Genomic DNA, 15,567 nt, shown 5'->3' with positions numbered 1-15,567 from the left:
CTCGGGCTGCCCAGCCTTCCTCGCAGGAGCCTTTTCCTCCCGGCCATTAGAGAGGGCTGGGCTCAGCTCGTGGTGCTCCTGGCTCTGTGGGGAGCCCGGGCTGGGGCTGGCTGCCCTCCCTCCCTCCCCCAGCAGTGTGTGAGATGCTGTAATAGCCCATTTATTATCATCACTTTGGATTTATATCACCAGCACATCTCGAGGCACCGGCACAGCTCCGGACTGGGTTTCCCTGCTCTCCTCCCCTGGCTTGTGCAGCCTGTGCCAGGGCTGGGGGTCTTTTCCTGAGGGCTCTTTGGCTTCTGGCTGGTTTCACCCAGTGTGGGGCTGCTCTCCCTGTGGGTTTGTGCTGCTCCAGAGCAAATCCTCCCACCTGCAAAGCCTTGGGAGGACAGGGAGGTGTGGAGGATGCAGCACCAGGGCTTGAGGTGGGAGTTCAGCAGCTGAAATATTGAGGGCTGTATTGATCCAAGGGCTGCAGCCATCCTGGGGTGAGTGACAGATGTGTTCTGTGGCTCTGGGGGAGCACAAAGCACCCCGGGGCAGGCAGGCAGGGCTGCACCCCCCTCTCCCCCTGTGCCACACAATTCCTGAACCCCTTTTTGCACAGGGACTGCTCCCTCAGGAGGGTCGGGAGGTTGTACCCTAGCCTGGAGACTGGAATTATGAAACACCCACCCAGCCAAGGCAGGGAGAGCTGGAGGGAGGAGAGGAGAGGGGAGAAGCATCCAGCTGAGAAGGATGAGGAGTTGGAGGCAGTTGGAGGAGGAGCTGCTCTGTCCCTGCTCTGCCTGTCCCTGCTCTGTCCCTGCCATGCCAGCTCCATTCCAGAGCTGCTTTCTGGGGCTGTGGCTCGATGACCTCATCTCCTCAAGGTTTCAGCAGCGTCCTCCTCCTCCGCCTCCTCCTCCTCCTCCTCCTCCTCCTCCGGCCCTCTGCAGCCCCGTCCTTTGGAAAAAGGGAAGGATGGAGTGTGCAGGAGGCTAAAATCCTTCTATTGATTGCAGTCTGGAGAGCAATTAATGCAGCCTTGTGCTGCTCCTGACCCCAGCCTTCAGTGGGGGACACAGGGGGTGCTCCGGGGATGGGGAAGGGGCTGGGAGCAGAGCTGATGGAGCCCAGAGGTGGGCTGGTGCCAGGTGGGCCTGTGTGCCCAGGCTGTGCCCTGTGGTGGCCCTGTGTGCCCAGGCTGTGCCCTGTGGTGCCAGGAGCACAGGCTCTGCTCTGCCCTGCGGTGCCAGGAGCACAGGCTCTGCTCTGCCCTGCGGTGCCAGGAGCACAGGCTCTGCTCTGCCCATGCTGCAGGGCACCCCAGCTCTGCTCTCCATGCCCCCCCCAGCCCCCGGTTTCTGTTTCTGGAGCAGCTGGAGCTCAGGAGGAGGGAGGGGGTTACAGATGGGCTGTGCCTGGGTGTCTGGGCTGTGCTGGGGACTCCTGTCCTGGCACGATGGATTCCTCCCGGCCCCGCAGGCCAGGCCCCAGCTGCTGGAGCACCCCCCAGTCCATTGCAGCCCCCGAGCATCATTTATCAGGCAGCCAGGCAGAGCTGGCCTGGCTCTGGCTGCTGCCCTTGGTGGCTCCCGTGAGCTGACAGGTCATTACTGGGATGGAAGGTGTGGCCCTGCAGCCCCTGGCACCCATTTGTTCTCATTGTCTGGGCTGCCAGAGCATGAGCGGGGGACACGGGCTGAGCATTGTCCTGCCAGGGGGGCACAGGAGGGAGGGCAGGAGCCCCTGTGCCCCCGGGAGAGCAGAGCTGGGCACTGCTGAGGGCAAGGGACCCTGAGCAGCTCCAGGAACCCTTCCAGGGCCATTCCTGAGGGATGGCAGGGGCACAGCTGGACACTGACCCCGACTGAGGGAACCAGGGTGGAACTGGGACAGGTCTGGGGAGGGCCTGAGGGCTCTGGGTGGGAACAAAGTGCTTGGCAAGGAGGGACACAAAGAGATGAGGAGAGGGGAGCAGCCCTGTCCCTGCTCCAGAGGCACGGGCAGAGCTGGCAGGGGCAGAAGCCACCACAGAGCCCCAGGAGGGGTCGGGTTGGAGGGACCACTGGAGCTCCTCTGGTCCAACCCCTCTTCCTGAGAGCCCCCTCTGGGTTGTGGGGAGCCTTGGAGAGCTCCAGGGGCTCTGGGGCTGCCCCTCCTGGGCTGCTGGGGCTGTGACATGGATCACAGGGTGCTGGGGCTGTGGGTGAGCAGAGCTGTGCCCTGCCCAGCCGGAGGGGTGCAGCTGCAGGACAGCCAGGGGAGCAGGAAATGGGGAAGGGAAATGTGTGGGAATGATTGCAGAGGCTCTGCCTGCTCCCTGGGCAGGCTCTGCTGCTTTAAAGCATCTCCCTGGCACCATCACTTCCCCTGCAGATCCTGAGCTTTTCCCGCTTCCCTGCATGTGCTGGAGGCTCTGTAGGGAGTGTGTGGGGCCCTGTGTGTGGCTCTGCTCCTTTCCCTGCCTGTTCCCTCAGCCCTGGGGTATTCCCCAGGGAACTGGCTGCTCCCTGCCCTGTGCTCCCCTCCGTGGTTTTGTTTTATCCATTTTCCCCTTGCCAGCCCATGTGCTGTCCCACAGCTGTGGGCAGGAGCAAGGGTTATATCCATCTAATCCACCAGGGAAAGGCCCCAAGCCCACAGGACAGATAATTTTGTCATGACAGGCTCCTGGGAGAAATATTTTTCTCCTGGCAATTCCATTCTCCATGTGCTGAGCAGAGCAGCTCATACTCCTCATAAACGCTTTCCCTGCCTGAGAATCCTGGATGTTCTCATCCCTAGAAATGTCCTCGTGCTCTGCTGGTCCCAACACCCCCCAGCAGCCAGTTCCAGGGCTTGATGTTGGCTTTCCCCACCCCAAAGAGACATTCTGTGGCATTTGGTTTGTTCTGTGTCCTTGCCTTTCCCCCACAGCAGCTCCGAGTTCCTGAGTGTTCCTGTTCCCATTTCCACCCCCTGTGCCTCTCACTGGCTCCTTTTGGGATTTTTCTGACAGTTCTGTCAGGCTGCAGGCCCCAGCCCCTGGGAGCCTGTCACACCGTCTGTGTGACAGTGACAGGGCTGGCAGGGACAGCACAGCCCCAGCCAGGGCACAGCTCAGGCTGGGCAGCGTGGAACTCGAGCTCTGGGAAGGAGCAGGAGCTGCCCAGTGATCCCTGGTGGCATTCCAAAGGAGCAGGAGCTGCCCAGTGATCCCTGGTGGCTGATCCCTGCTGCCATTCCAGCCCTGGGAGTGGGAATGGGAAGGAGCAGGAGCTCCCCAGTGATCCTGTTGTCATTCCTGGCACGTTCCAGGAGCGGGGCTGGCCCAGGAGCCCCGGGGCAGGCAGAGCTCTGTGCTCTGTGTGCACAAACTCCTGCAGGCTCCGTGCTGCCCTGCCCTCCCCTGCTTCCCCCGCAGCTGAGGAGCATTGAACACATGAAATGCATTAGCTGGGATTTTTCCTTCCCTCCCCCAGCCAGGGACCTCCAGGAGGAAGAGGCCTATGAATTGACCCTGCCCAGCGCTTTAATTGACAGGTCATTAAAGATGAATGTGTGGCTAGAGAGAAATATTCAGATTGCAGGCTGCTTGTTGTCCGTGTGGGATTTTAATGATTTATGTTCCTTTCTCCTCCCCTCCTTCCCACAACCCAGGCACCATGGGAGGTCTGTTTCTGGATGGGGAGGAGAGCCCAGCGCTGGAGGACATCAGCAAATGGACGGTGGAGGACGTCTGCAGCTTCGTGTCCAACCTGTCTGGCTGCACTGAGTACACTCAGGTAAACCCTGCAGGTCCTGGGAGGAGCGTCCTCCTTCCCTGGGGTCCTGTTCCCTCCCAGCTGGGCTCGTCCCTCCTGGGAGCTGCATCTCAGAGCCCTGAGGGCCTTCCTGGGTTTTATCCTCATGGATTGCTGGACTTGCTGCTATCCAAGCTGTGGGATGGGGCCTGTGGGCTTTCCTGGAATGCTCCACATCCAGAACCAGGAGAATGCTGGAAAATTCCCTGGAATGCTGTGGTTCCAGAACCAGGAAAACCCTACAGAATTCCCTGGAATGCTGTGGTTCCAGAACCAGGAAAACCCTACAGAATTCCCAGGGATGCTGTGGTTCCAGAATCAGGAGAGTCCTGTAGAATTCCCTGGAATGCTGTGGTTCCAGAACCAGGAAAACCCTACAGAATTCCCTGTAGTGCTGTGGTTCCAGAACCAGGAGAATCCTGCAGAATTCCCAGGGATGCTGTAATTCCAGAATCACATCTCAGGGAACTCCAGCACAACTCAAAGTTGCCCCAGCCTGGCTGGGATTCAGCTTTGTCTCTGCACTAGAGCTGGGGGACACCCCAGGGGATGCTTTTCCCAAGTCCAGGCTTTTTGTGGAGTGTTTCAGGGAGGTTTTTGGCACTGCAGAGGAGGGGAAGGGAACGGGAATGGGTGCAGGGAGTTGTGCTGGGTCCAGGAGCAGCAGCTCTTTGCAATAAAAATCCCCTTGGCTCCAGAGGGATGGCTCCAGGCCGCGGGTGCAGGGCTGCAAACACCCCTGGGGGATAAATCCAGGCTCTGAGGGTTTCTGAGTTCACCTTTGCCATGGTGCCAGGGCAGCACAGGTGGCTCAGGTGTGTCCCTGTGTGTCCCCTCAGGTATTCCGAGAGCAGGCCATCGATGGGGAGACCCTGCCCCTCCTGACAGAAGAGCACTTACTGAACAACATGGGGCTCAAGCTGGGACCTGCCCTGAAGATCAGGTCACAGGTAGGAAAATCTCCTCTCTCAGAACAGGTGAAGCTGTCCCTGGGGCGTCCAGACGCGTGGTTTATGGAATATCATTTATTAAGCAATAATTCAGTTGCAGTTCTGTTAGAAGAACGTTTTATTTGTCCTTGAAAATGTTCCATAGCCTCACCTGAAAGCTGTCACAGTTGTTTCAGGGAGAAACCACTGACAGAATTCCGTGCCCAGGGGCAGAAATAAATAGTCCAGGATGAGTGGTGGCAGGGGATAACAGGGATGCAGTGAGAGAATAACAGGGATGCAGTGGGAAGCTCTAAATGGGCTGGCTCCTGCCACAGCAGTTCCATTCCTCCTCCCCTCAGTGGGACTCAAACCCAGAGCATCTCTGCTGGATCCTTTCCCTCTGAGTGCTGGAAAATCCCTCGTGCCAGTGTTGAGCTGTGCTGTGTCCCCTGGGATTGTTCCTGCAGGGGCTTTGGCAGTGCCAGCCCTGGCACAGCTCCCCAAGCCCACGCTGCTCGTGCTGCCTTGGAACAAACAATAAGAGACTTTACTGCTTTCCCTGCAGCCCTCCCTGTTTATGAGGGGGCTCGTAAAAAGGGTCTGTGGGCAATTGTTCCCCGTGGGTCAATTCAGGAGGAAATAAAACTCTTATGTTCCTTAAAAAACAAGAGAGCCCTGAACAGCTCAGAGATGGGGCTTGGGGCGGGGGGAATGTGAGATACGAGCTTGAAAAATTCCTTCAATTTCATCAATAGTGTTTAAAGTTGTATAACCAGGCAGGGCTGGGGGTTGGATGGGGGAGAGCAGAGCCCTGATGCTGCTCCCTGAATAATGTCCCACTTGTCTGGGTCCAGCAGCAGCCCCTGGTTTTGTTTAAGCTCAAATGGGAAGCAGCTGTGGAGGTGCTGGGAGGGAGCAGGAGCTGCTGCAGGAGGGAGAGGTTCAGGAGTTTTATTTTCCCTCCCGGCCTTTTGAAGAGCAATTCCTGCCGTGCTGTGCCCTCGGCAGAGGGAGAGCAGGGCCCTGTTGAAGTGTCTATGGCTAAGAGGGCAGGAATGAGCACACCTGGAGCTGGGACAGGGGGAGCCAGGGCAGGCCTGGGGCTCCAGCAGTGCCCAGGAACAGGAGCAGGACTGCAGGAAAAATCCTTGAGGAAAGGAGAGGAGGAAACCTTCCCTGCTCTGGTTTCCAGGTGCACTGGGAATGGGATTGCTCCATTCCAGTGATGTTCCATAGAACATCAGTCCCATCCAGTGCCAGCCCTGCCATGGGCAGGGACACTTCCCACCGTCCCAGGGTGCTCCAAGCCCTGTCCAGGCTGGCTTTGAACACATCCAGGGATGGGAGAACCCTTCTGTCAGCAGCCCTTGGGATTGAGCCCAAACCTGGCACTCTGCACAAGCCCTGGGTCCCATTCCCCCCCTCCTGCCCTCACGCATCCCTCAGCTGTGGTTTTTTCCCGTTTTTCCCGCAGGGCAGCGTGGCCTCGCCCTTCGGCGGCGCCGTCCCGCCCAGCCGGGGCTCCCCGAAGCAGGAGAACGGGAACCCTGCCCTGCTCAGCGACACCACCAAACCCCCGTCCTAACGGGGCCAGGGGAACAGCTCAGTGCCCCGCACCGCAGGAACGTTCTCTTTTTGGGTTGGTTTTTTTTTTAATTTTGGATGCGTTTGCTTTTTTTTTATTTGTTTGGGGAAAATAAAAGAAGAACCACGGAGATTTCCGAACTGTCAAAAAAAAGAAAAAAAAAAGATTGAAAGGGAAGGAAGGAAAATGATCCAAAGATGTTGTCGTGGGACGACGCCAAGTGAAGAGAAGGATGCTGGAGGATGGAGGCAGCATTCCTGTTCCCTTCCACACTGCTCAGTGGAGCTGGAGAGCCCTGCACAGGAAGCATGGACAGGCTGCTCTTTGCCTTCAGGACCTCCGGGCTGTGCCTCCACAGGGAGGGGAAGGGGCTCTGCTGCTCCCGCCGGTACCTCGAGCTAAAAATCCCATCCACAGCCACCCCAGCCAAGCTCTCCTCCTCCCTGCAAACTGGGCTCACTTCCTCATTCAGGTGTTCTATGCATCTCTAGCAACTTTGAAAACAATACCAAAGACAGACAAAAAGGATAAAAAGACAAAAAAAAAAAAGGACAAAAAAAAGACAAAAGGCAAGTTCCCGTCCATGTTTACTTTGTGCGGATGGTACAGAGCCACCCTGCCCTGGCACAGGGGCCTGGCAGTGCCCAGAGAGGGGACTGTGCCCGTGCCCCAGCCCTGCAGGGCTGCATCGATTTCCCCGGGGGATGTTTGGTTCGAGAGCAGCAGGTGCTCTGGGGGAGGAGGCTCCGGGCCCGGCTGCCCCAGGCTCCTCCTGCAGCTCGGGGGCTTTGTGTGCAGCCTTGCTCCAGAGCTGGGCGAGTGCACATCTGGCTGCTTGCTCCAGAGCTGGGCGAGTGCACATCTGGCTGCCTCCTCCAGAGCTGGGCGAGTGCACATCTGGCTGCTTGCTCCAGAGCTGGGTGAGTGCACATCTGGCTGCCTCCTCCAGAGCTGGGCGAGTGCACATCTGGCTGCTTGCTCCAGAGCTGGGCGAGTGCACATCTGGCTGCCTCCTCCAGAGCTGGGTGAGTGCACATCTGGCTGCCTCCTCCAGAGCTGGGCGAGTGCACATCTGGCTGCCTCCTCCAGAGCTGGGTGAGTGCACATCTGGCTGCCTCCTCCAGAGCTGGGTGAGTGCACATCTGGCTGCTTGCTCCAGAGCTGGGTGAGTGCACATCTGGCTGCCTCCTCCAGAGCTGGGCGAGTGCACATCTGGCTGCTGTGGACCACCAGACAGAGCCCTGGCCCCCCCAGCCCTGGCTGCAGGGGAGGGGGCCAGGCTGAAGCAATGGGCAGAGTTTTTACTACTGTGAATGAGCTGGGAACTCCTGGGGGTGACCTCCTGTGACTTGTACAGTTGTGAGCAACAATCACATGTGGTACTTTTCTCTCTCCTTCCCCCCCCATCCCCTTTTTATTTTTGAGTTTGTTTTTTGTTTAAACGTTGCACGTGCTGCCGTTTTTCTTACAGAATAGCTTTGGTGGTACTTTAGCTTCTTTATATTGTAAAAAAAGGAAAAAAAATCATTATCCATCACATCACGATAAAAATGCTTTCCAGCAATCAATTTAAATAAAAAAGAAAAACACTTAATTTACAGATGGTACTTGGCTTTACCCAAGCAGTCTCTGTCTTTCCTTTTTCCTGGGTGCCCACCTGGGCCAGCTGCCTCCCCACAGGTGCAGCAGAGCTGCCACATTCCTGCCTGGAATCCCATCCAGGGTTGGCTCCCAGCTGGCAGAAGGCAGCCAGCACCTTGCCCAGCTAAGTTAGAGCCAGGAAAAAAAGGGAATTCTTTTCTCTTTGGGAAGAACAGGTAAGTTACAATCTTTTCCAAAGTGAAAATCTTTTCTTTACAGTTTAAGTGGTGCAGTTCTCACCCAGGCAGTGTTTGCTACATTATCAATTTTGCCTTCCCTTATTCCTTCATGCCTGCACATCCCCAACCCAAGAAACTTTAATTTAAAGTTTCCTTCTGCAGCACACTTGGAGCAGCTTGAACTGATCGAGGCTTCCAGGGAAGCTGCAAAGCTCTGGCAGAGTCTCTGCAGTCCCTCAGTTCTTGTGGGCACAGGAGGGTTTGGTGAGGGCCCCAGAGCTGAATCTGGGGTGGCTGCTGGGGCAGAGAGGAGGAACCTTGGACAAAACCCTCAGCCTGCCCTTGCTCAGCTCACTCAGCAGGAGCTGGAAGGGAACCCTGTGCTATTGAAAGCAGATTTTAATGGGTTTTTATTCCCTCTCATGAGCAGTTTGTACTGGCCTTGACTCGGCCTTGGGTTTTATTGGTACCAAAAGCAGAACTGGTAGAAAAAGCTGGAGAAGTCCAAGTTGAGTTGAAAAGTCCAAGCTGTGGATCTGGGGCTGGTCCCAGCTGTGCTCCTGGCTCTGACAGCACCTCCAGGTGCTGCAGGGCTCAGGCTGGACAGGGCTGGGCTGCTCAGTCCTCATCAGAAAACTCCAGGTCCTGCACGAGGTCGTCCCCTCCCTGTGCCAGCTGCTGCAGGTCCGAGCGGGACAGGCCCCGGGGGCAGCTCCTCCTCTGCTGGGCTCCTTCCCTGCCGTCCTCTGCTGGGGAGAGGGACAGGCTCAGCAATCCTGCCTGCCTGGGCACTCACTAATTAATGCCAGGCACTCATTCATTCATCCTGGAGAGCCCTGCAGGGCTGGGCACAGCAGCCATGCCTGGGGGGCACAGGAGCCCAAAGTGTCCTCCTGGGGCAGGAACAGGAGACCAAAGTGCCCCCCTGGGGCAGGAACAGGAGCCCAAAGTGCCCCACGGGGGCAGGAACAGGAGCCCAAAGTGCCCCACGGGGGCAGGAACAGGAGCCCAAAGAGCCCCCCTGGGGCAGGAACAGGAGCCTGAACTGGGCACACGTGAGAGCCCAGAGCAGGCAGGGCTTGGGAGCTCTCCAGCAAGGCGAGGGTTGCCCCGTGCCCCTGTGCCCCAGGTGAAGGGTGAGGGCACCCTGAGTGGCACCTGCAGGGTCTGTGTGCCCCAGGCTGGGCTGAGCGGCCTGCAGGAGGGCCCAGAGAAGAGATGAAAGGGGCTGGGGGGCTGTGAGAGCTGGGAGCACTTGAACCCTTTGCTCTCTGCAGCTCAGGGCTGCCAGCTCTCTCCTCAGGGTCTGTGGAGCCCCTCCTGGCACCCTGGCAGGACAAAAAGCCCTGGTGCTGTCAGGAATCCCCCACTCACCCTCTGACTCGCTGTCCTCTTCCAGCTCTTCCTCCTCGTCCTCCTCCACTTCGTAATTTCCTTCTTCATCATCATCCTCCTCCCCAAACTCCTTGCTGCTGGCTTCTGAGCTGTCATCTGAGGCTCTGCCCTTGCCTGGAGGGGTTTCAGGGTGTGGGTGGAACATGAGCAGCAGCACACGTGAGGGGAGGGAGCTCAGGAGTGCCAGACTCACCCAAGGGGAGATTTCTCCTCATTTCTCACTGATATCCCCCCAAAGCCACTTCCCTTTGCTGCAGGGGCCCAGCACCTCTTCCTGAGCCATTCCCAATTCCCAGCTTTCCCTTTCTGCCCAGAAATCCAGCTGGAAAGCAGGAGAGGTTCCAGGAGAGCAGGAGCCTCCCCAGCTCCTGGTTCTTTCCTGCCCAGAGATTCCCAGAGGGGATTCTCTCCCCTCTTCAGCCCTTGCGGAGACCCCAGCCTGGGATCCTTCCCTGTCTGACAAACATTTCCCATTCTGGGGGAAAGCTCACCCTGATCTGATGGAATTCCCAGCATCCAGCACCTTCCCTGTGCCCTGGGGGGACTCTGGGGCTGACCCTGCTGGAATTGCTGCCCCAGGAGCAGGAATCTCCCCTGGATCCACAGCACCAAGGAAGGGCTGCAGATTCCCCTCCCTCCCTCCCTTCCTGCTGCACACACCAGGACATCCCAAACATCCCAAATCCCAGGGGAACTCCCAGATTTATCCCAAACTCTGCTGAACTTCCCAGGCAGGCTGCACAATTTACTGTGGCCCTCTCGTGGTCACAGCCCAGCTGACACCAGCCCCTGCTCCCCAGGATTTCTGGGCTCCTTGGGAACATCAGTCAGGATAAAATGAATAATAAAATAAAATAAAGAAATCAGAAGTGCAGCAAGGACAGGATCAAAGGTCCCCGTGCTGGTGGGAGCCCCTGCCATGCACAGAACCTGCTCAGGAAATGTGACCAGGGAAAATGGGACTGTGGAAAGGGAAAACAGGACTGTGGAAAAGGAAAATTGGATTGTGGACAGGGGAAAGGGGACTGTGGACAAGGAAAAGGGGATGGTGGACAAGGAAAATGGGATTGTGGACAGGGAAACTGGGGCTGTGGACAAGGAGAAGGCAAGCCCAGCCCCAGCCCTGTACCTTTCACAGAGAATCCACCATTCTCCTCCTCAGAGTCACTGTCCAGCTCAAAGAGATCCTTGAATTCCTTCTTATCCTCCTCCTTCCTCTCATCTGGCCTCCTGCGTTTGATTTCTGGGAAGTTCAAGTCTTCGAGCTGGAAAGCAAACAAACCCCAACGTAAGAGCAGCCCTCATTTGTGCTTTAGCATGGCAAAGCTGTGTTTAAAGGCAGGAACTTGGCTTTGCCCAGCCTGCCCACAGCAGCTGGGGCTGTCTGCTGCCAGCCACAGATCTGTGAGGGGTCCCAGGGGTGAGGGAGGCTCACAGAGCTCTGCTGCTGCATTGCTCCTGCCCGTATGAACTGCTTTTGCCCATGGAACACGCAGGGCTGGCAGCCCAGCAGGGATGAGGATGAGGATACCCATGGGGGAGCTCTGCAGCTGGGCTGGGCACTCTGGAGCAGCAGATCCTGAGCCACTCCCTGGTTCTGGGTGCAGATTTCAGGGTTTCAGGGGCTGAGGATGCTCAAGGGCTGCATCCCTCCCCTGCCCTGATGGAGATCAATGGGCCAAGAGCCCCTGGAGCAGGCAGCCAATATCAATGCCATTAAAGTCCCCTCAACTGACACCACCTCAGTGCTCTTTACACCTCTCCGGAGGGGGATTAGGGGGAGGATTTACTTGCAAGGGCTCAGGCCAGCAGGGCAAAGATAATCAGAATGCAAATGAAATCCCAGGCGCTCTCTGAGCTCAGCTGCCCTGCCCTGCCTGGCTGCTCACCCTCCCGGGAGGCATTAGCACACATTAGGGCTTGCTTGGAAACACTCAGCACTCGTCTGCTGCCCCTGCCACCCCTGAGACCCCCCCAAAAGCCTCTCCAGGCCGAGCACAGGCACCCTCCCGGCAGCCAGGAGCAGCCTGGGTGGGAAAGCAGAGACACAGAGGCAGGATGGGGCCGGGGAGCAGGAGATGGAGCTGTGGCTTTGCTCCTGCAGCCAATTCCAGCGATTTCCCCCAGCCTGTTCCAGGGTTATGGTCCCCAGCTGGGCCATATTGATCCTGGAGCTGAGCTCTGCCCAGCAGGGATGGGCAGAGAAGGGAACAAATCACCCTCCACCATTTCAGGGGCCTCATTTTAAATCATCATCATCTTCCCACTGCTCTTCCTGCCCCAGGGGGAGAGGCCTCTGCTCCTCCCTGGCTGTGCTGGGGAGCAGCTCAGGGCTGCCTTTAAAAACCAGCCCAGAGGTGCCAGGGAAGAGATTGGGAAGCAAAATGCAGCAGGGGCACTGCCAAGCTGCTGCCCTCAGCTGCCCCCAGGCTGGCCAGAGGGTCCCAGAATGGTCTGGGTAGGAAAGGACCCCAAATCTCCTCCAGGTCCATGGGCAGGGACCCCTTGCACTGCTCAGAGCCTCTGCCAGCCTGGCCCTGGACACTTCCAGGGACGGGGCAGCCCCAGCCCCACCACGGGGTGAAAGCGTTTTCCGCAATTCCCATTCCCATAATTTCCATCATTCCCACCATTTCTGGGGCACAAGGCAGGCTCCTCTCCTGGCAGCAGGGGTTTGGTAGCTGGGGTTCCACATTCCCACAGGGAAAATCCCCCATTTCCAAAGGCAGCTCTGGGTGACATCAACACAACCTGAGCACATCAGCCAGGACCTGGTGCTGGATCAGCTGTGCCACCTGCCCCCTTTGAGACCCCTCAGGATGGGCACCTCAAACCCCAACGTGCTGTGGTGTGGCCCAAAGGACTGAGACTTGCACTGGCACAGCCCACAGCCCCTGTGCTCCTCACACACAAGCACTAATTAGCTAATTTGGGGGCCAGCCTTTTAATCCCCAGCTAGAGGGCTCCTATCTGCAGGGTCTCACCAAGCTGATTAGTCCCCATCCCATTAAAAACCATGGGGAAAAGCAAATGGAATGGGCAGGAAGGGTCAGAGCTGTTGTCTAAGGCAGGCTGCAGCTCCCAGCCAGGCTGGCTTTCTTTTTTCCCTGTTATTACCTCTTTTCCCCCCAATGGCTGCTAATGGGACATGGATTTTCCCAGCCCTAATGGGCCTCATGGTGTTCCCTCTCCTGCTGGGGCTCACAAAGCTGCATCATTAAGCCACCAGTCCCCACCGAGCCACACAACAGCCCCATTCACCAGCAGGGCTGCAGGGCAGCCAACAGCACAGCAAACCCCAAATGTGCCTCTGTCTGAACAGAGCAAACCCCAAATCTGCATCTCTGTACTGAGAGAAAACCCCAAATCTGCCTCTCTGCAGAGCAAACCCCAAATCTGCTTCTCTCTGAGCAGAGCAAACCCCAAATCTGCCTCTTTGAACAGAGCAAACCCCAAATCTGCCTCTTTGAACAGAGCAAACCCCAAATCTGCCCCTCTGCAGAGCAAACCCCAAATGTGCCTCTGTCTGAACAGAGCAAACCCCAAATCTGCTTCTCTCTGCGCAGAGCAAACCCCAAATCTGCCTCTTTGAACAGAGCAAACCCCAAATCTGCCCCTCTGCAGAGCAAACCCCAAATGTGCTTCTCTCTGAACAGAGCAAACCCCAAATCTGCCTTTCTGCAGAGCAAACCCCAAATCTGCCCCTCTCTGCAGAGAGCTGCTCCAGCAGCAGGGCCAGTCTGGGGCAGGAGCTTGGCCCCACTCTGGGCTGTCCCTGTCCCCATTCCCTGGCTGTCCCCCTGTCCCCAGTGGTGTCCCCCAGCCCCAGCACCCCCCTGGCTGTCCCCAGGCCGTGGCTCTGCTGTCCCCAGGGCTCACACCCAGGGTTTGCTGCTCACCCTCTCCTTGCCACTGATCTCCAGCTGGATCTCCTTCTCCCTCAGCTTCTTCCACTGGCTGTAATACCTGCTCAGGGGCGTCCCCTCCTCCTTCACCTGCTTCTCCCACTGCTCCTGGGGACAAAGGGACACACACACACATTCCAAGGTTTTCCAGGCAGTTTCCAGCCAGCACAGGCAGCCAAGGGCACAAGGTGAGGACCCCTTCCCAACCCCACTTTCCCAGCTCCTGGGCCATTTGGGAGCCAGCAGGACTTAGTGAATTTGTGAATTTAGCCTCAGCTACTGAGGCAGCTGCTGAGTCAGGAGTGGTGGCACCGAGAACTGTCCCCAGGCCTGGGGACTGCAGGGAACACACAGGGAGCCAAAAGCTGAGAAGTGTCTGTCCCTTGTCCCCAGGCTGTCCCCATGTCTGTCCCATGTTCCCATGTCTATCCCATGTCCCCAGGCCATCCCCAGGCTGTCCCTGTGTCCCCACATCCCCATACTGTCCCCATGTCTGTCCCCATACTGTTCCATGTCCCCATGTCTATCCCATGTCCCCAGGCCATTCCCAGGCTGTCCCCATGTCCCCATCTTGTCCCCATGTCTGTCCCCATGTCCCCAGGCTGTCCCCATGTCCCCATGTCTGTCCCTGTGTCCCCATACTGTCCCCATGTCTGTCCCATGTCCCCAGGCTCACCACAGCAGCCGTGCTGGCCACTCCAAAGGTCACTTTCTGCCTCCTGCTGCAGATGTGGGCCGAGTTCTCCTGCAGCTTCTCCAGCAGCTGCCTCATGGGCCTGCAGTAGTTGGCCACCTTGCACTCCTTCAGGAAGGATTTCAGCTGCAGGAAGAAAGGGAGAGGAAGAACAAAAGCCATGCGAGGGAGCCTTGTCCCTCTCCCTCCAGCACATCCCAGCTGCCATCACAGCACCAGCTCAGAAAAATGGGAATTCAGACCCAGACCTTCCCTGCCTCCCCCAAAGCACAAAGAAACCATCAGCACAACAATTCCTCTGCTGCTGAAGCCTGTCCTGCCCTCACCCCCCCTTCCTAAAATATTTATTTTTTATAGGTGCTGCATATTTATCTCCACTGAGAGATGCATTTGTCATTGGATTTATCTCACTTGATCCCCCAGCTGCAGCCCCAGATCCATTCCATCCGCTGCCACATCCATTATCATTTTTCTTCCCCTGCACAAGTGTCACCAGAAATCCTGCAGCATCCTGGGCTCTGGCAGTGCAGTCTGGAGCTCTGTGCTCCCTCACACAGCCCCTGCTCCCCTCAGTCCCACCCCTGGCTGCCACAGAAATTAATGAAACCTAATGAGATCTCAGACACAACCAGGGCAGTAAAAGAGGCTAAAGGACAGAGAGGAGGAAAAAAGGGTCTGTGAGTGCTTTTCCCTGCTCTGCCAAATGGAACAATGGGATCTCAGTGGAGTGAAAGCGCTCAGCACACCAGCGTGTGTCTGTGGACACGGCAGTGAGGGTTCCCAGCCCAGCCCTGTCATTACTGGGGCTGGTTCTGTCCCACTGCCAGCCTGGAACACCACAGAGCAAAACCCCAGCTGCTCTTACTGGAAGTGCTGCAGGGGAGCCAAAGCCTGCCCGGCTCCCTGCTCACAGCAGGGACATTGCCCTGGGGACGGGGCAGGGCAGGGCAGGGCAGCACCTCCTGCCCTTCTGGCTCCTGCCAGCTCCTCTCTCAGTGCCAGCTTTTCCTCTCCAAGCTCCCAGCCCTGCTCTGTGCTGCCTGCCAGGGCTCTGGGGGAGGGAAGGGGCTCTTCCCCCCCAGCCCCTGCAGGCAGAGACCCCCACGGGTCAGCCCTGGGGCAGCAGCAGCAGCTTTGAAGTGCCTCCCATCCCCACTGGCTCTCCTTTCATCTGCCAGTGCTTCCTGCCTTGCAGGCAGGGAATTTGGGAAGCTGAGGCTGGGAAGCTCAGCCCAGCTTCCCCCAGAGCAGGAGGAGGAGGAAGAGGAGGAGGAGGGACACAGCCCCTGGCAGCTGGAGCAGCCCAGCAGGGAGGGAGGCAGGCTGGGCACACACGGATGGAAGCAGGGCAGGGCTGGAAGCTCTCCAGGAGAAAATCCTCTCCCCACGCAGCTTTAGCGAAGCCAAGGGCAGCCCCAGCCCGGCAGACACCTCGAGGCTGTGGGGAGGGCAGCCAGGCAGGAATG

At 57.8% G+C, this 15,567-nt stretch overlaps 2 protein-coding genes across 2 annotated transcripts in view; one reads left to right on the top strand and one right to left on the bottom strand.

Annotated features, from left to right (window-relative positions):
• SAMD11 (sterile alpha motif domain containing 11) overlaps nt 1–6,836 on the top strand; it is a 72,266-nt gene extending 65,430 nt beyond the window's left edge. The window contains exons 13-15 of the mRNA XM_031062543.1: nt 3,537–3,752; nt 4,610–4,720; nt 6,177–6,836. Coding sequence (XP_030918403.1) covers nt 3,537–3,752; nt 4,610–4,720; nt 6,177–6,287 — 438 coding nt within the window. The 3' untranslated portion in view covers nt 6,288–6,836. The remainder of the gene's footprint in view (nt 1–3,536; nt 3,753–4,609; nt 4,721–6,176) is intronic.
• A 1,664-nt stretch (nt 6,837–8,500) lies between these two features.
• The window catches only part of NOC2L (NOC2 like nucleolar associated transcriptional repressor), a 25,513-nt gene continuing 18,446 nt past the window's right edge, over nt 8,501–15,567 (bottom strand). Inside the window, exons 14-18 of the mRNA XM_005427708.3 lie at nt 14,084–14,227; nt 13,402–13,515; nt 10,632–10,767; nt 9,482–9,616; nt 8,501–8,853 (exon numbers count right to left, since the gene is read on the bottom strand). Coding sequence (XP_005427765.2) covers nt 8,726–8,853; nt 9,482–9,616; nt 10,632–10,767; nt 13,402–13,515; nt 14,084–14,227 — 657 coding nt within the window. The 3' untranslated portion in view covers nt 8,501–8,725. The remainder of the gene's footprint in view (nt 8,854–9,481; nt 9,617–10,631; nt 10,768–13,401; nt 13,516–14,083; nt 14,228–15,567) is intronic.

This window comes from Geospiza fortis, unplaced genomic scaffold (assembly GCF_000277835.1).
Source record: "Geospiza fortis unplaced genomic scaffold, GeoFor_1.0 scaffold662, whole genome shotgun sequence".
Taxonomy (NCBI): Eukaryota; Metazoa; Chordata; class Aves; order Passeriformes; family Thraupidae; genus Geospiza; species Geospiza fortis.
Note: the sequence above shows the minus strand (reverse complement) of the source record. Positions and strands in the feature narration are given on the sequence as shown.